This window comes from Meleagris gallopavo, chromosome 22 (genome assembly GCF_000146605.3).
Source record: "Meleagris gallopavo isolate NT-WF06-2002-E0010 breed Aviagen turkey brand Nicholas breeding stock chromosome 22, Turkey_5.1, whole genome shotgun sequence".
Taxonomy (NCBI): domain Eukaryota; kingdom Metazoa; phylum Chordata; class Aves; order Galliformes; family Phasianidae; genus Meleagris; species Meleagris gallopavo.
Window position 1 is genome coordinate 5774949 of NC_015032.2, and position 20048 is coordinate 5794996.

The following is a 20048-nucleotide window of genomic DNA, read 5'->3' on the forward strand; positions in this document are numbered from 1 at the left end:
AGTGCACAACCCCTGTGCGTGGGTTGTGCCGTTCCAGCAGCAGAGCTTGCAAATTTCACCCAAAAAATAGAAGTGTCCCCACTGGGCAGTGCTGGGGATGGGGAAAAGGGTATGGGGGGTTGGGGGAGGCTGCTATAGGCCTCCATGGGACAGGGGGCACTGATGGTGTGGGCACACGGACACAGCTCCAGCTGCTGAAAGGCCTGCGGGCACCACTGAGCCCCCAGCATCGCACCCTCACTGATCTCAAAGCAATTTCTGCCGTTTGGGGTCACATAAGTGGGGGGGGGGAGGGTGGATGAGGCAGGGTTTGGGGTGAGAATGGGGCTGAGCACCTGAACCCTGCACCAAGGTGGGATTCTGCATGGGGACAGGTGGGACCTCTGGGGGACAGCGAGGGAGCGGCGCTTTGGGGACGAGTGCAGAAATGAAAAGCTCAGGTGATGAGCGCACCGTGATGTGCAGCAGTGAGGAACGTGCACGTAACAGCTCAACCTGCCCTTACTGCAAAGCAGGGCTGCGTGCAGCTGTGATGCTCTGTGCCCACTGCACACTGCGTGGTGTTTCCCAGCAAAGGGGAATCACAGCCCACGGGGTCCGTGGGAGCAGTGGGCCGGGGCGGGCGGTCCTGCACAGCCCAGGGCTGGGTGGCAGCTTGCCCTGCAGGAGGGTGCTGCTCAGCACCAAGGTTCGTGCTGAACAGAGCTCTGAGCATCACACACAGCTGCGATACCCACCCCAAAGCCACGAGCAAAGAGGCCAAATTACAAAGGGGAAACGGTCAACTCAAAAGAACAAAAGTTCTCTGATAGAAAACAATTTTAAATGCACTCCCAGACCCCACCTTGCTGAGCTTCTGCTCCCCCCACCCCCGAACAACCCCAGCACTCACCCCCAGCTGCCTGCTCTCGGAGGCTGGGTGGGTTCACTTCCACGGGGCTGAGGGCAGCATGGGAAGGATGCTCTGTGGGATCCTTCTCCCATTCAGCACATTGTCCAGGGGCAGAGCTGTCACTGCCCACTTTGAAGTAGGAAATAAAACTGATCCTCCAGAATTTGCCTGTTGGTTAAAAAAGAACAGCAAACACATAAAAAAAAAAACACAAAAACCAGCTATGGTTGCAAACAAGGTGTTTGCAGGAAGCACTCACCTGGAATGCACCAATAGCACTTTGCTGCAGCATGCAGCACTGGTAGAAGGATGAGCACAAACACAACCAGGTGCACGCAGCTCCCTGGGCGCACACTGCCCCACACAGTCCTGAATTCCCACCTCAGGAGCACAGAAATATCCCAGCAAACTTCACATAGGCAACTCAGCATCCAGAACCCCTCCTCCCATGTTGTCATCAATTCAGGATCTCTGCACCCCGACCCCAAACGGATACAGAAAGAAAAAAGCCCATACGTATTTCTGCATTGAAAACATTTATTTTACAACAGTGGTTTCAGATAACTTAGCAATCTTTATTTTAGTTTCTATCTGGACATACGATACACAAATTACCATGCTAAAACATAAAATAATTCCTTCTGCTGTAACTGCAGGTATGTACAGGAGCTCAGTAGTATCCAGTGTTACAATCCACAAAGTTCTGACAGCCACATCTACTTACATACAATTCAAAGTATGGTCCTTTAGTAACATAACAAAATATATATATGTCTATATTATAATTGCTTCTCAGATGCATTTATACTTTGATTGTGGGGTGGTTTTTTTTTTGTAGGTTTTTTTTTTGTATTTTTTTTTTTTACAGTCTTTTTTCTTTTGCTTTCGGCCACTGGTTCCCCCCCACCCCACAAGCAGCCCCCACACGTCCCCCCCACACCCAGCTGTGCCCCTGCACAGATCACCACCTAACTTCAGTTTTACGGTGTGCAACAGCTCCAAGTCCTACAAATCCACCCTGTGAGCACTACAGACTGAGCCCACAGACCTCACTGCGCCAACGTCCACGTCTCCATTCACCCCAGCAAGGAGGGAAGGCTTCCAGGGTAGAAAGGCTGCTTTTCCCTCTCCAAGCAGACAGCTCTCCCGTTTGTACCACCTATTTCTTTACACAACAGGAGCCTTCCATATTTTCCTCCATCAGTCACAGATCCCATCTGGTGTTCCCTGCAGCTGAAAGCAGGAAGCACAGCTCTGGACACACAGAACCTGTCTATCTGTGAGAAGGACTCGGGGCCAAATTCAGTGCTTTACCATCACAGAAAAACAGCAGCAAGGACTGGGTGCACACCTGTTGTATAAATATGTACATATGTGCATATATACATACATACACACACGATGCTGCAATCCAAAACCTAGAGCACAGGTTTGTGAGCTGACTCCCACTTTGTGAGTACGATGTGCTGACAACTGGCATAGGAAAAAATCCCAGTGCAGTTACCTCCAGAGATGAATCTCTCGACCGCTTTTAAAACATCCCACACACCAGCAGCACAAGCCAAAGTTCTTCCAGTACCACCCTTGGGTTTCAGCTCCTTCCTTCAGCTCCTTCCTCCTTTTCCTTACAGCAAAGCCAGAACGGTGAAGCCCAGCCCCTGTCAAGCAGGGCTGAGGGATGTTGGCAGAGCTCAGATGCCACCCTGTTTGGAAGCCATCACTGTACAGACAGCACGGTAAGCAACTGCTACAGACAACAAGAATACACCCACATTGCTGGTGGTGGGGGAAAGGGAGCAGAGGAGACAACAGCACTCAAAGAAGAATGGCCATTTTATATAAGAGCTTCCTCTACACATATACATATATATAAAGCCACCAGAAATCGCCAGCATCTATCCTTGAAACAAGGAAATCCATTGCTCGTGTTAACGTTGGCATCTTATTTTCAAACAAAAGTTTGCCTTCCAGATGTATGGCATTTGGCTTGTGCAAACATAAAAGACAGACAGCTTCCCCAGCAGTTCCCTCTGGCACAGAACACATCCTTCTGGAATGCAAGGAGCATTTCGGTCCCAGCACTGAAGCTCTGAGCACAGTGCATGGAGCAGAACAGTTCCTGCAGGACTTGGGCACCGACAACTTCTGCCACCGCGTCAGCTAAGAGTTACACTTCCTTCAGGGTATTACAAGCAGCTGTTGGTGTAGCAGTGCACTACTAGATGCTTTCCACTATAATACACAGAAGCAGCACCGAACGAGGAAGCAAGCTAAGCTTACACCAACCTGACACTACACACGGTGGTACTGGGGTTATGCACCAGTGCTCAGATTCTAGGATTAATGCACAGAGGCAGCATCTGGAACGAAGAACACGAGGCAGGGGCTGCCGAGTGCCACCAGTCCTGAACCTCCTGTTCAACATCGCGTCCACTTGCACTGAGTGGGGAGAACCACGGCATCGACACGTCCTAAAGGAGCCAGAAATGTCACAGTAACACTGAAGGGCACCAGAGAGACCGTGGGCACCGACTACGTGAGAACAGAGCACCTCTCATGGAGCACAGTGCTCTGAGACAGCCTGAAAGAGCACACCTGGGTCCCTCTACACCACACTACTTTAAGAATGGGACAGGAATGTATTTTCTGCCAGGCTCCCACCTGTGAGCACCCCTGTATGCATTTATAGGCTCCCACACAGAGGGCTGGGAGAAGCTACCCATCCCACAGCACTGCTGCAGGACGGCTGCTCACACCTCCTTCAGATGGGTGCAGGCTGCGTGCAGCCCGGCCCTGATCAGCATCACACGTTACCAACACGATGAGCACTAATATCTAAAGCAGTTTAAAAACATTACAAATGTAAAAATAAGACTAAAAAGGGAACGTGGCTAGAAAACATCACTGCGTGGTATCAGCAGAAATCTACACCGGATCGGACGCCACTGAGGTTCACTTCAGTTTATATACAGATAAATAATTCAGAATATCCTACGTACGTCACTAACTAAATGAAACTGGCATCTAATGCCCTTTGTTTGCTTCAAGTGAGAGTGCAGCTGGGCATCCCCAGCCAGGGCAGCAGCTCCCTCTCCTCCTGGGCCCTGCAGCCGTGCACAGGGGTCCTGGGGGCCGTCCTGCACGAGGAGGAGCTGCAGGGCAGTGCCAGGAAAAGTGCTGCCAAGTGGTTCTGTGCACTGGGAGGAGGTCGGGCTGCTGACACGGAGGTCTCAGGCAACTCATAAAAGAAAACAAATGACAAACTAACAGGAAGGCTACAACAGAAATCAAAGCTCAAGTTTTAATTCTGGCAACAGGCTGAGCAGAGAGCGGCAGCGCTCAGGTGGAGCTTTGGAAGGAACCATTCTGTGTACGAGCAGTGAGCAGGGCTTGGTGCCCGCCAGGCTCTGCTGCTTTGCATCTGGTAGCTCCACCAGCCCACACCCCGAGCCACACCACATTTCTTAACCATTATTTCCAGCACAACTTTGTCTTTACTGGGATTACTTTTGGCCGTTTTGAAGTGCAACTCATGTTAGAGCCCAGGATGCTCTTCTGTCTTATCTACAACAACACAACCAAGCAGGCATTCACCCATTCCTTATACAACTCAGGAAGAAGTACATTAATAACTTTAAATTCAGAGGTTTCAGGGTAACGTGGGCAAACCAACCATTTCAAAAAAAAAAATACACTTAAAAATGTGTTTTCTCCTCATTCCCCCGTGCAGTTCCCCTTGGAGCACCCAGCACATCATGCTGGCACTAACAGGACAGCACTAACTTGCCATTCACACACCACCCACAGAACAGCCCAAAGGAACGCAGCAGCTCTTAAAGAACTCACACAGCACACTTATCCTGGATATCACCTTCTTCGAGTAGTGCAAAACACAGAGAAAGGCATCACCTCAGCCTCCTCACGTCAGCTCTGCTGCCAGCAGTGCCACGCAGCTGGTCCGTGCTACACGTGGATGGACACAGGGAGCATTACACACAGCACACAGGGTGAACTTCCTTCTGCTCCTTCTACCGACCCAACCACACCAACACGCTCATTCACACAGCCACAAAGCACCACCAGCTCTGTTACCAACAACATGAAGTGACCCACGCAGCCCCTAAGGGCAATTTTAGCCAGCCAGCTCTGAGGGAAGAAGCCTGCAGATCGTCGTGCAGCTCAACATCGAGACCTGGCATCAGGCAACGCCTACAAGGACAGCCAACGTGATGCTATTCAAGTTTTAAAACTGCTTTCTTTTTTAACGGGTCAAACAAAAGCTTTAATTAAATAAGGACCTTAAGCCAAACAATGCACTGCTGTCCTCAAGGCCACCCAAGAGAGAGATTCTGAGTTAGAAGCATCTTCCAGTAATCCACAGCATTTCAGGACGGAAGGACTACCAACAAGGAAGGAATTACTTAACGAGTGTGCTACTTCAATCTAGTCAGTAAATTAGGAGTGTTTGGAATCTTTGGAACCTGACGTGGTACCCAAAGCATCCCTATCTGCAACAGGCTGACATGCAGGCAACAAACGTGTCGGTACCCAAAGCACACATCTCACAGTGCAACTCAGCACCCAGACCGCAGTGATGACGCTCCGCTCGGTGTGGCTTTGTGTCACACTTGGTGTGCCCTGCCGTGTGCAGCTCATGCAGAGATGGAGTGAAAACATGTTGTCTGGCAGGAGATCCCCTCTCGTTTTCTGGCTGTTTCCGACAGGCTGACAGTGCTCTTTGCCCCCCTTCCCAAGTAACACCTGTATCTTGTAAAAGAGCAGCACGAAAGACCTCAAATGAAACCTGGGATGGAAGGCTGTGAATAGCCTCTCCACAGAGACAGGTGACAACAGGGAAGGGGAGATGGAGGTACAAAGGACAGGAGAGGCATTGTGATGAAAAACAGATAGATGTGATAGATCAAATTAAGAAGGCAATTAACTGCTAAACATGCCATGTGTAAGCTTACGAGTTGCTGTTCCAGATCCCGGCCCCGTATCGCTCAAAACGAGATTATTAATAACAAAATATGCCAGCAATTCAGCAGCTAAAATGCCTATTTAACAGTTAAATCCCGACGAACAGCTGTTTCAGAAGCAGTATTCAAACACGATTTGGTTTCAAAATAGCTCAGGAAACTTTTCAGTCGTTTCCCCACCGTTGTTCTGAGGGAAAGGAGAACACTGGTGTAAACAAGTCTAAAGGTAAGACAATGTGCAAATCATACAATATCAACATAAAAAGTGTTTTGTTCTTAAAAAGCCACTTCAGTACTCCACAAAGATGCTCATGAGAAAATTAAAGGGCTAACATATTATAACAACTTTAAAAAACAACACGGAATACCCCACTCGTCTATCAGTATCTCAGATTGTTAGACAAAAATTAAAAAACCAACAATTATTAACATTTATGCTTCACCTACTGCCTGTATTTTATTCACTTGCTAGTGAAAACCAATTAACCAGTTTCACTTTAAGATTCTCACGCATTCAAAGAAGCTGCACTATTTGGTCTTTAGCATTTCAGGAAAAAGACTGAACTCAAACCAGAACAGAATTGTGCTTGAAGTTAAAGTCCCACTGTCACCACCACTAAACCCATTCACAGCTGCCTTTGTGACAAAGCAGGGTTTGTGGTTACACCATCACTGAAGATAACCCTTGTGCATACAGAGCTATTGATCAATTTAATTGTTCAAAGATTGGAAACCCTCCCTTCTTGTTTTTCAAGGTGTATTTATTTAAGCTGTAAACCAGCATTAAAAGACAATTCTAACTCTGCAGGACTGGCATTTTTTGGTTTTTGGCTTTGTAAACTTGCTTCAGTAGCAATGCAGAAATAGAAGAAGGAATAGAATTGGCTTGTTGCACCCAAATAAAAATCATGAACTTTTTTTAAGGGTCTTTGACAGCTTGGCTGTATGAAAGTATGGTGGCTCCTGTGAAACTTTAAGTCTCATTTTAGGCCAGTACCACTGCTTAAAATGCAGAATGTCTCCATCACACATACTGTGACAACTCAATACATCACACCACAGACATTTAACGGAACTCCATACATGCTATTAAAAAAAAAAGAAAAAACAAACAAACAAAAAAAACAAAAACAAAAAAAGAAGAGAAAGGAAACATAAGACCGTAGCTAAACTGCTTTACATACTGCATGCTACAGCACTTCAGGTATCATCAAGATACGACACTGAAAGGTGACAAAAGGCTGAAGGGATTACAAAATACTTTCAGCAGGTTGGAAAGCTGCCTTCTAACTGTGGCAGAATTTTTCCCCCTCCCCATTCTCTACGTCTAATGTTCATGATTCTAGTGTTGAGTTGGCCATGTATTTTTTTTTTTTTAATCCGTTCTAATTACAGTGTTTCCTTAACTTAATTAAATCCATCAGTGTGGTAGCTAGGGTGAGAGTCAGCTGTGAGCTGGGTTGTCTCTGTGGCTGATGCTGGCTGTATCACAATAGGTGCATCTGAGGCCTCTGAAAAGCAAAGACAAAAGGCTTAGTATGCCAAGGCAGAGGAAAAAAAAAAAAAGAAAAGCAGTGCTGTGTGCTTTGGTAAGCATAAGGTACCTCCCTCTGCAATGCTTTGATAACACCACTGTCAGGGGGTGAGCAACTGCACCCTGCATCACTCGCTTTGCTTATTTCCATTGTCCTTATTGTTTCTTTTCTTTTTCTCCCCTTTTTCTTTCTTTCTTATTAACCCACCCTTATCTCAACCTTGTGCTCTCCAATTCTCTCCCCCCCATCCTGCCGCGGTGGGAGCGAGCAAATGGCTGCAAAGCGTTGATCTGCTGCTGGGTTAAACCACAGCACTCACCCACTTCTCTGCAGCTGACCTCACCGCGTTCAAAGACCCACCGGGAGTTTTCAGCAACTGAATTTCTGGTGCCAGCCTTACCCACACAACTGTTCCAACTCTTGTGCTACAGTTATTCCCCCGCAGGGACCTGTGCTGATCTGTCCACGGAACAGGCACTGCTCCTCACGCAGCTCACTGAGCCCTCACCCAGGGACTGACACGCTGAATACCAGAGGTTCTACAATCCTACAAACCTCACAGCTGCACTGCTTACCCCTTTCATCTGACTGCAACTGTGCCTCCAAGTCCTCTGGAGAGACGTAGTACTCCTGCTCCTCGCCTTCAGGAGGTTTAGGTTTACACTTCCCACAGCAGCAATTACAGCAGCAACACAGACAGCAGCAGCAGTAGCAGCCTGTGATGAGCCCACAGAACACAAACAAGGCCTGTAGAAGACAGAAAGCAAATTCCAGAAGTGAAAACAAACAGTTTGCAAACGGATTACTTGAAGCATTTTAAATGCCAACCCAGAACCATTTTTCTTTGTGCTTAAATTTACCTTTGCCCACCAGCTGGACAGCACGAAGTATGTGTTCACATTTTCTTCTCCAAACTGCTCTGCTACATACAGACCCAGGGAGCCATATTTATCATAAATGTTTCTCTTTGTCGCATCGGTCAATATTGCATGTGCATTATTGATCTCTTTAAATTTTTCTGCTGCCTCTGGATTATCAGGGTTTTTATCAGGATGGTATTTCAGTGCAAGTTTCCTGCCAAAAGCAAAAAGAGATTACAGATTAGATGATGGGATTTGGGTTCCTGGTTTTGTTTTGTTGGGGTTTTTTTTTTCAGTTCCACTGCTTGTCACTGAAGAGAAACTTCCAAGTGCCAGTTGAGAATCTCTCTCCAAGTACAGTCTGTTCATTTCTCATTCACTTCCCTGTTGATTCCAAAATGCTACAGCACCGTCTAGCTTAACTCACGGGATTGATTTCAGAGTGTTGGACAGGACTCTTGGAAATCCAACGAAAAAAAATTAGGATATTGAAGACAAGAAGAAGGCACTTCACCCCTCAGCTCCAGCGATTTCCACCAGCAAGTTTTGCTCCTGCTAAAGCAAAGGCCAAGCTAACAGAAAAGAAACACACCACAAGTCTCAGATACAGCATCAAAGAACAAACAGAAGCAAGCTACAACAACTCATCTACAGTCTCTCAACACAAAAATAGAACAGAACCACTTGTGGTTAATTCACCAGTTGCTTTGCAGGTACAAGGCACTTCAGTGCAAGCCTAGCTAGAATAGAATCAGCTTCAGGAAATCACAATGTACCTCCCCATATCATTCTAGATCTCTTTCAACTACATGACAGCAGTTCGCAGTCCCCAGAGATCACTGAACACAGCACAAAAACTCAGATTAAGCACTGATAAATTTGCAAATTCAGATACAGCCCAAGCAATAAAAGAAATCAGTACTGGCCAGGCATTTCCTGGCTGCACAATTGCAGTTTGAGTCATTTGTGCTTCGAAGGAGAAAAATGATTCAGAATAATAGTTCTAATAGTTCTGCACCACCAAAAATGGGAGGTGACCTGCAGGGATGTACCATGAGAGCCCCATGTCTGACAAACACACTGAGAGCCCGCAGACATTTACACACCACAGCTCCTCAGGAGGGAAATATTCAGATAAATGTACAATAAAGATTTGTGCAAGCACAGCTTTGGGTGCACACAAACACCACAGCATTCAAACAGTCACCTGAGAGTGCACTTGAAACATTTGTAGGCTGTAAATGACGTTGCTTGGGAAGATAACATTATTCAGGGCTGCCAAAGGTGCCATTGGATCAGAGAAGACTGAAATAACCAGTTTTTGTAATTAGAGGGAGGGTAGGTCAACTTAAAGAGGAGCTAGCTACTATCGGGTTGTGATAGAGAAATATTTTTCATGTCACATTTCCTGTGTACACACAGATCCCACAGGCCAGCAAAGGACATTCCAGATCAAATGGAATGAAAACAAGAAGTGGCCACTAAAAGAGCAGAAGAGGCACCAAGATTAGATGAAGCTCCAGGTATGAACGAGGCAGCTCTTGAATCCCCCTTGAATCCAGCTGTGCCCTTCTTACAAAGGAGAAACTCTTCTAGGTTTTCCCCCCCATGAGGTAAAAGTGGTTTTCAGTCCATTGTGCTAGAAGATGACTGCCCCAAATGTGCAGTTGGAAGAGTTGGGGAAGACACAGCTGATTCTGGACCAATGTATTCATACGTTTCACTCAGTAATTGCCAGTGGCAAGAAAAAGTGGCTTTGAAAGGGAAAAGTTTTGGTAAGCATTGAAGATTAAAACAGTACTTGTGAAAGGAGTAACCTCAAGTGGAGATGACTGCTGACACCTAGTGTGATGTTAAACACACTGCCACTGCCAGGTAGTGCCAGCATGACTGCAGCTCGTCCTTACAGCAAAGAATAGATTGCATGCAAGCAGGTTTGGAGGGAAGGTACGTTTTGAACATGGCTCTAGAAAAGAAATCACTGTTGATACTCAGTTTTCATTCTTATTTACATCTTTAATCTATACTTCACCGTGCCAGAACTCGAAATGATGGACAGAAGTGCAGGACTGCCCACCTGTGGTCTCTAAGCCACACACAGAGCTACACAGCACAAAGGAAGAACTTAATTCTGGTGGCACTCCTACAGCTTTGTTCAATTTTACCTAAAGAACTTTCAGAATGACACTGCACAATGGAGAATTTCACTTGTTAAATCCATACATTTTATCTGTCCCAAGTCTTGCACACAAATGCTGTCAGTGACAGTGGCTCCATGCAACTTCTGTAAAAACAAACCAGATGTTTCCCCTCTGTTTTCTCGCATGCTTTTTTCACACAGATTTTAAATAAACCAACTGGAGCCTATATATAAACGCCTCATCTGTCGAGCACTTAAAGAAATTTGTTTTATTGGGTGATACATGGAAGACTTGAAACTTTACCTGTATGACTTTTTAATATCATCAGAAGTAGCATTCTTGTCCAGTCCCAGCACGTGGTATAATGACTCTCCAGAGGTAGACAGCGAGCGTTGCCTCTGGTCTGCCATCTTGGACTAACCTGAACAGAGAAATGTCCCTGCCAAAAAAGAAGAAAAAAGATGAGATCAAGAAATGCTTAAACCAGAAAGAGCACAGACCTTAAACAAATCAGCCCTGAAATTGGAGGCTTTGGGGTAAGAAACTTATGTGAAAATTCATGTTTTAGATCTTAATGGGCTTTGAAGAGAAAAGGTTCTGAATATACGTGGAAGTATAAAGGTTGCAAAAAAAAATAAAATAAAATCAGGGAATCCTCAGCAAAAGCAACAGTTTCCAGCACAGAGCACACAGCCCACAATCACTGCTGTATCCACTCTTTAAAAAAACAAACTCAAAATCAACAGCTGAGCTATAGCTGTAAGAACCACACATCCCTACTGCTATTTCACTGCCTTTCTTAGTCTATTATTTACTCCCAACACACCTACATGAATAACTGGACAACAGACAGGCTGCTGTTAGATGGAAGCTGCCTTCTGCACCACAGAGGTGAACTCAAAATTCCACCTCCTTAACCAGGGCTTTTATTTGCATTCTCCATTGTATGCATTCCATACATTAAAAGAAAAAACACAACCACCTCCAAAAACTCCCCATCTTATCACTGAAACCAGGCACAGCAGAATCCTTTAGCCAAAATCCAGCAGAAGGAGGCTAATGCCACTCCGAGAGAGAGAACACCTGCCTGCTTTGGGAGGAGGCAATCTCCCCTGTCATAACATCAAGTTGTGAATCAAACATTTAACATGTATGCCAGACAAATCCTACTGCTGGCACTTGACTTAACCTCCTGCTCTGCAATCAGACATGCAAGACCCTCGAGGTGTCCCCTGAGCCACAGACAGACATGGTTATGTCCTCTAACATCCTTAGCAGCTTAGCATTTGCCATTCTTTAGCTGCAGAACTGCAGCAAGGATGAGCATTGAAGGGAAGACTATTGGCTATTTTTGGATTATGTCATTACAGTTAGCCCACACCAGATTATACAGACTTTGAAAAAGATATTTAAAGCACCAGACTTTTCTAATTTAACCCTTTATCTTATATAATAAAGCTCATAACTTCAGGTTTCAAAAGGCTACCCCCAAGAACTACCCTCAGACATTGCTTATTTCACTACTAAGCTCTTTACGTGCTCTCAAAGCACTGATATGCTTCACAAAAATACCAGTTCTGTTTCTGCCAACACACAGGTATCATCATTCTTGTACAGGGTGACTAAGAGGCACAGACACAGGCAGCACACCTCTCCTGCTCATCTCCGAGCCTACCAGTAACTGCCCAGGTGTAGCAGCTTTCAATCAGGTTAAGACTGATACCTGTGTCCAGTTTCTTTAAATGGAATGCACCTGCTGAACTTGTAAGCTCTCATCTAATTTCCTTCACGAAGTTACTGACAGTTCTGGTGAGTTTAATTAAATGTTATCTAATAAGGAAGCTTATAAATTAATAACGATGATAACAACGACACTGAAATATATGCAAAATCTGGAAGGTAAATGTGTGTTTTTCTTTTAAAAAATACAGCACAAAGCTACTGAAAACAATCCATAGAAGAGGAGAGGAAACGTATTAAGAAATAGGGCACCCACAGGAGGCATAGCCCTCTGGGAGCAGCTTTTCACACCAGCAGCCTCCCTGCCCCCTCTACCTAAGCAATCCCAGTGCTGAGGTCAAAGACTGCTGATCCTGACGTGGAGCTGGTAATCTAGCTAATCACAGTGCACAGCTGCCCTGCACTGCCTCTTCCACCCGTGGCCAAAACCACCTCCCCTTCCTGACACCCATCCTGGCTCATTCTCCCAGGCAGCTCCTGCCATACCAGCAGCATCCGGCCCAAGGAAGCTTCTCTACAACCACACCACAGTGCTACCTAGAAGCCTGCTGCTCTATTTAGGCCTAATGAGCTTCCTTCCTAGTCAGCCCAACATGCCCTGGGTGCACAGATGCTGCAGATCACAGGTACAGTCCCTGTGTTGATTAATCAAACCTCCACCGTAAAACTGGGCCAATGGGTTTGGCAAAAAACAAATTCAGCTTGATCCAGCTGTGTCTGTCAGTCTGCAGGCTGCCTGTCAAGAATCAAGAGAGACACAGGAATAATGTTTCCTACCGCTCCAGTTTTTCATCACTTCGATCTGAGAAGTTCAGGGTACCCGGGGGGTCACTGCAATGGGATGCCTGCATTTTCAGTACCAGAATGAAAAGGGCACAGGCAGAAGAACAGAAGACAAGGTGCTACCTGGAATTCACCTGGGAAACTCGTTATTTAAAGGAACAGAACGGTCTTATTACAACGAATGTAACCTTTGGCTCTTCAAACATGGAACAGAATTAGAAAGACAATAAAGCTGCAAGCTTTTTGCATTCAGAACACTCCATAAAACAGGATATTACCTATCCCACTGCTTTCACAAGTGGCTCTCATTCACAGCACCAAAAGCTGCTCTGTGTTTTTAAGGAGGGCTGCATCCAGCAGTAACAAACCATCTGCTGTATGTTCTAAGCAAGCAGGATTCCCTCAAGAGGTTTCTCTCAGAAGGCTCTGAAGAAAGGTAATCCCCTGGATTAAACAGCAGTTTTTAACCATCTGTGTACCAGCATAACCTGCATCAGCCAACTTTAACAGGAAACACACCTGCTGGCAGCACAGCCACAACGGGGTCATCGGTGCCATCTCAACAGAAAGATTTAGATTAAACCTGATTGGTGATCTGAAAACTGGCCTTAACATCTGACAGACATCAGTGGTAAGCTGGGCCCTTTTATAACCCGAATTTAACTAAGTAAAATAGCAAACTGCAATGACAGCAAAGAGAAATGGGAAGTTCCCTGCCATTCTAGGGAATTAATAGTCACAGAACATCCCAGTGAACGCCAGCACCAAGAACGACAGCAGGTCAGGTGGCCAAAGGCAGGACTAAAACTTTTAATTTTGGCTTCATGAGCAGAGAGAATTTTCTAAGAAACCTTGAGCTTTGTTTCCTCAGCGTCACATTGCATGTAAATAAGTGGATTTTTTTTTAGCTGTAAGAAATCCAGAAGTACAGTACTCACCTGGTACCTCGTTTGCCTATTCTAAGACAAGTAGTAGCTGCCTCCACACACCTCTGGAACAGGATCTCCTATAAAAGACAAAGAAAAATAAATCACTTTTTCCACTGACTCATGCTGAGGACTCGTAGCAAAGTTGTCATCCCATCAACAATCCCATCAGTTCAACTTGAGGCAGATCAATACTGAGGCCATCAGGTTAATGCACGCCGTTATGAGCTCACGCCTTCCCACAGCACGGGCAGCTGGCAGCAGGGAGCTCATCCTGAGCTCTGTGTCTGCGTGTCTCCAAGATGCTTGCTGTCACACACTGCCTTGTGACAGAAGTCCGAAATAAAGTCAAGATTATTTCTATTGACCAAAATGCATTGCAGTAAATCTCCGTGGTGTCACATATTCAGGCTGTCAGATGAAGGCACAAATACTTGAAGGTGCAGACCCAGGGGCTGTGTGCTTCTATCTGTAGCTTCAGCCTCCGTTCCCGAGCCTCCTACTACACGAAAGACAAACACACAGCTAAAATGAGGCAGCTCTGAGCACAGAAACCATAACAACTGCTATCTGCTCGAGACTCCAGCCTTCTGCATGCTAGGCATTGGTGAAATAGCTGTACTTAAAACAAGAGAAGTGTGTTTTGTAAGTCTTGGTAATCTGTAATGTTGTTAGAGAGAGACTGCTAAAGGAGCTTAGCTGTTGTGAGGGACTGCAAGCTGCAGCTGAAGAACCAAGTCTCACTTCAGCACACAAGGAATGGAGCCCGAGAGGATCCAGCAGCACAAAGCACCAGTCGGTCCCGCAGTGGTCGAGGCAAAGCTGCACCAATTGCTGCAGAACACGTGCAGGTGAGAGAAGAAACGATCTACAAACCACCAGTTCCTTGTATATTCTCCGCCTCTTACATGTGAGGATCAGAAGAAAAGAGGAAAGAAGGCCGACTTATCAGCTAGCAGACAGGAAGGCCACCTGAACCCAAAGTGAGATCAGCGATGGATTGAAGGCACAGCAAGAAGGTTTCTCACACAAATGAAGGGACACGCTCGGGAAAGCTGCCTGTTCTTCCAACTGTCTCACTTGCTCCTGAACCAGCTCTTCTAACCTCATCTGTCCCACAAGTCTGGATCTGAGTCAGCCAATCACTCTCCTTACAGCAATGAGCCATCTCTGGCCTGAACGCCTGCCTCTGTCTGCTCCCACCTCTCCCAGAGCTGCTATTATCCGACAATCTTAGAACAGAACTGCCAGCCCCCAGCCCCACACCTTATGGACACGTACTGCATCACACTTACAGGTCATTAAAGAATAACATCAAAAGCTGCTCACCGAGCCACACTACAGCGAGCTGCAGATGGCCCCTTCTGGCAGGGAGCCCCACCTCCCCACTGCCTCCAAGCCTGGGCAGAGATAGCATCCATCCTTAACAACCCTGGGGCTACACTGAAACTTGTAACAAACTTAAGGGCAGTGATACCAGTCTTGTTCCCCTAATTAGCTTAGCAGATTAAAATTCAGCCATGCAAGTCTGAGGGCTGACCTGTTACAAAAACCTGTGACCTTGTACTTACACAAGAGTGAGTTTCAAACACTCTCAAGAACGGTTTCCACACCACAAGCAGAACACCAAAGCATCAGATTCCCATCTTCCATCCCCCCTCCTCACTTACAGTAATCACTCCTTACATGATTCTTTGTGCCTTCCCTACCTGGGGTTCCTTTAGCAAAACATTATTGTTTGTGGCACTACAGTCGTTTATATGGCAGTGTACAAGTGTCACAATCCACACGTGGCTGTAAACAACAACTGCGTCTGCTTACTCAGCTGTGTTAAAGTCTAAGGGAAACCAGCAGTTCTGCCTGCCCCCCTTCTTATCACCCTTGCTTCTCTATTAAAAAACCTCTGCAGTGCTTGACTCACCGACTTCTCATTGCATGTGAGTGCACCGGAATCAACAGGACAAAGCACTGCTTGCTGCTGGTGAGCCATGCTAAAGGCACCGCTTTCTCACAAACAGCAGCACCTGATTCTTCGTGGCCTTTTCCAGCCTTAATGATTCTGTGATGGCACTGATCCGATGATTCTGCTGTGGGGCAGATGGAGAGGCCCCAAGGGAACAGGTGAGCATGGCATGAGCAGGGACCAACGTTATTCCCCAACCGCTCCAACCAAACACCAATCTTCCACCAACCAATCTTCCTATTAAAAAGCGACAAATAAAAACACAAGCAAAGCAGAAGCAAACAGCAGAATGCATACAGCCGAGCTCCTCCCAGATCCAACCATCCCAGCCATGGCACTCACAAGAGCAGCTGGAGTGCCTCTGCACAGCACCAGGAACCAATGGAAGCACTCTCTGAAGTTGGATCTCATTTTTTCCTCCTTCGCAGTGTCACTACACCATCTCCCTTCCCAATCTAGACAGAAAGAAAGCAGCTTCATTTCTCTCCATGCACTTTTATCTCATGTATCCAATGGGGTCTTCCCTGCCCAAGGAGAGCAGTGCCTGTCACACGCACCCCCAGTTGTGAGTGCTTCCATCCCCAAGGCTTTGCCTTTGTAAAGGTCAAGCACCTCCTCCTGCCCGCTGCCCAGCTGCACTTCCCCACTTCTGCTGGTGCACGGGGAGGAGATGCCATCGTTTCCCCATTTCACTTCTCAAAGAAACTGCCAGAGAAATGGATGTGCTCGTTTCACCCTGTGACAAGCAGAAAGCACAGGCCTTCTTTATTAGACCAGTGAAACAAAGGCAAAAAAGCACCACGAGTGTGCCATCTTCTCAGAGTTAGACATGAAAACGTTAAGGCCCCTTCCAACTAAAAGCAGTTGGTGATTCTACCACCATAAAATAGGTTAAGAAAAGATTTTTGTTACGAAACCTGAACTGCCCAGCGCTACCTACACAACCCAAACTTCTACACAGTGCCACGGCTGGAAAACATAACGCCATTCCTTCCCTGGAGACACCTGGTTGGTGCTGTGGGGATCCATCATCGTGCAGATCTGTGTCAGTCTGTGCTCAGGGCTCAGCTCACTGCCTCTGCTGGGTTCACCTGGCTCCAAAATGAAGCCCAGCAGCCGAGAGGCCTTCATCTGAATGGACACTTTCTCGTGGGGGATAAACTCGTTGGTATTTTCTAATTATACAGAGCCATTTCATCAACAGAAAGATTTATTTTACACCACCCTCCCTCCTCCAGGCAGCGCACTGATGGTTATTGCTGTTATCTCGCCCTGCGAACATCCCATCCACAATCCATGAGATGAGCCACATCCTCACAGCCCCACTCAGCCTAGCCTATATAAATAAAGACACGAGCCCATCATTTAGAAATAATAAGGAGACTGAGAGGGGTGCTTGTGCTGCCCATTCCCCGCTACCTGTCTGTGACAAGGCTCATTCTGTGGCCTCATCCTGCAGAGCCGGCATGCAAAGAAGAGCCCTTCCTACATAGAGCTCTCCCAGTGGTGCAACAGGGATGATAAACACAGCACCTAAACGTGCATGCATTTTATAAACTTTCTTTTCCCCACCTGGAGTAACAGCTGAGAGCAAAGCCAGCAACCTGCCTGCTTTCTGTGGCTGATGTTTCAGCTCCGTGGTGCTGAGTGCTGTTCAAGCAGTGCTGTCCTCACAGTGCAGCGATTAAGCTCCCCCAGTCCTTACAGCGTTACCATTAAACAGCAGTTTGTACACCCATGCGTTTAAGCAGCCTCGTAACAGCAAGGAAGAAAGAGTGGAAATCATCACTGGGAGATAATTCTTAACAAGAGGCTTTGTGCAGAAGATGCCAACAGCACAAGTCACGGGGAGAAGTGTGGTTTTAAGATAAAGGGCAGGAAACGGGGCAGAGGGGTTACACCTACAGCACAGCTGGAGGAGACACTGGGTGCATCATCTGAGGGGCTGTGCAGCTGCCTCCCATCGCAGGGCCGGGAGCAGACATGGGGCCGCATCCATCGCCGTCCCGTCCCACAACCCACGCCGTATCCTTGGGTAGCTGTAGCCGTGCACCTCTGCTGATTCCACTGTGTGGCTTTTGTAAGTTAGCAAACAGTGTGTGGAGCAATTTCTGTGAGTGCTGTGGGGATGAATTCAGCGCGTGCAGAAATCAGGAACTTTGGCAAGAAAGAAAGAGGACTGAGGGGGGTGGTTGTCACAGAGAAGAGGTATTTCCTATTGCCCAGGCTGAACATTTCTGCACTTCATGCCGCTCAGTGCTCAAAACAATCTCTGTCAAACTGAATGCATCTTTTCCCAGCAGTAACTTCAGGGCCTTCTAAAAGAACCTATTTGTCACACCAAGCCCCCAGGATCAGCAGATCAACGTTCTAAAGAAGAGATGCGGTTTGTCACCCGATTCTCTTCCATCACTCAGACCAACAACGTGCTGCAGTCACACCTGGCCGAGCTGCAGCCTCCCCTGTCACAGACGCAGTCAGGTCAGTGTCGAAAGGAAAGCAGTCCTGTAGCTCAGGAGGAGCAAACTGGGAGCAAACCTGCAGAAGCCAAGCCTTGTATTTCGTGCCATGCACTCAGACGGTGGCACAGAAACAATATGAGATCACAAAATATTTCTGAGCATAAACACAATTGCTGAAATATTACTGCCATCACAGTAACAGAAAGTCCTGTAAGAGGAGCAACGACAGATGGAAGGGAAAAGAGTATTTTCATTTGAAATACAGCCAGAAATTCAAAGGCTCAAAAAGAGGAAAACAAACAGAGCTGTGCAGGTTTCTACTTTTTGTGCCCTCAGATTATCAGTGAGCTCTGGACCTGACTGGGCTTTTTATTGCTGCTCTGGACCTACTGCCTGCAGTTCTTCAGCGCAACACGGCAACAATTTGGGAGCAAAAAGACAGTGCTGCAGCATCTCTGCTTCCACTGAAATGCCATGGATGACACAAAGGAGGGAGGGAAGGAAGGAAACAAACTCCTTTTTGTTTGCAGAACATCTCACCTCCCAGTGCTGAGTTATCCCAGAGCAGACCCTGCACGCCAGCACTGCCAGAAGTTACCCTGAAGTCCTTTGGACACCGCAGGAAAATTGTTCTTTCAGTCCACCCTGCAATCAATTTCTCTTCCAGTCCAACCTGGGCAATCCCTCTCTTTTCTCCCTCACAATGCGCACCGTACTTAAATTATTAGAAGCAATTCATTAGTGCAATTGAGTTTGGCACCTATTCCTCAGCCACCTTATGCTGGACCTCACCCGTTTTCTACCAAAAGCCAACAGCAAGGCCCAGCCCAAAACCAACAGCTGCCATAAAACTTCCCAATCCTTGTGCTGGAACTGCAGCTGGTGCAATGCTCCCACACACACGTGGCCAACGGGACCCACACGAGGACATCGGAAGGGTCTGGGTGGGTATTTGAGCACATGGCCTTCTGACAGCTGTACTGCACGAGAGTGGCTATTCAGCACACCCAGCAGCATCTCCCACGTTAACACCTCCATAAAAGCAAACCCAGAGATAACACTGCCTGCTTTGCTGGTCAGGTCCGGCTCTCACCTCGCTCCCCAAGCAGGAAGCTCCACGGCATCGTGCTGCACCCAGCAATAAAGTCAGCAGCATTGTGTCAGCCAGCAGAGAGGTGTCGATGAGGGATGAGCACAAAGGCAGAGCGCTGCCTCATCCCTCTGCTGCTCCCGGTTCTATGGTGCATCCCCACAGCATCCTGACCGGAATCCTTAATTCCAATACCGCCCAAATAAAGGGAATTACGCTGCGTCCGCAGCTTTCTGACTGGAAAGGCTTTCTGGCAATACGTCACTCGTTAATGGCATCATCACTAAGCAGTCACAAATTACATGTAAAACATCACAGGGAACGACGTAAGGAAGGGGAAGCACAGAGATCCCCCAGGCAATCGTCAATCGCTGCTCACCCGTAACACAAACACTTTGCATTCAGAATTCACCTCTCCAGGCCCTCGGCTGTGTTTCGGGGGGTCTCTGCAGCCCCGCACCCCAACACCTCTGCTTCCCCAGCAAAGCAACGAGCGCGTAGACAGCGGGAGGACGGGATTTCCACCCCCCCGAGCACGAGGTTCCCACGGAAAGAGCCACGACGCCCGCAATTACGATTCTTTTTTTCCCCAGCCCCGCATAACGAAGGGATGCTTCGCTAAACGCGGCGGCTCGCTGCCCCCCGGGGCACCCCGGCCCGTCACGGAGCGGCAGCAC

General features: G+C 47.2%; 1 protein-coding gene across 1 annotated transcript; it reads right to left on the bottom strand.

Moving 5' to 3' along the window:
* Window positions 1-1409: 1409 nt before the first annotated feature.
* Window positions 1410-16529, bottom strand: DNAJC5 (DnaJ heat shock protein family (Hsp40) member C5). Its single transcript, XM_010722383.3, has 6 exons — window positions 16162-16529; window positions 13869-13936; window positions 10711-10846; window positions 8267-8480; window positions 7982-8153; window positions 1410-7382 (listed from the first exon to the last, which is right to left on the bottom strand). Exons 3-6 carry the CDS (start codon window positions 10815-10817, stop codon window positions 7279-7281), a joined length of 597 nt encoding a protein of 198 aa, XP_010720685.1. The 5' UTR covers window positions 10818-10846; window positions 13869-13936; window positions 16162-16529; the 3' UTR covers window positions 1410-7278.
* Window positions 16530-20048: the final 3519 nt, after the last annotated feature.

What these genes read in the sequence shown, in the direction of transcription:
- DNAJC5 (XM_010722383.3), bottom strand. Translation starts at nt 10,817, where the DNA reads ATGGCAGACCAGAGGCAACGCTCGCTGTCTACCTCTGGAGAGTCATTA. An exon ending in GATATTAAAAAGTCATACAG is followed by an intron (nt 8,481 to 10,710) that starts GTAAAGTTTCAA and finishes TGCTTTTGGCAG; the next exon opens with GAAACTTGCACTGAAATACC. An exon ending in GTTGCAGTCAGATGAAAGGG is followed by an intron (nt 7,383 to 7,981) that starts GTAAGCAGTGCA and finishes TTTGCTTTTCAG; the next exon opens with AGGCCTCAGATGCACCTATT.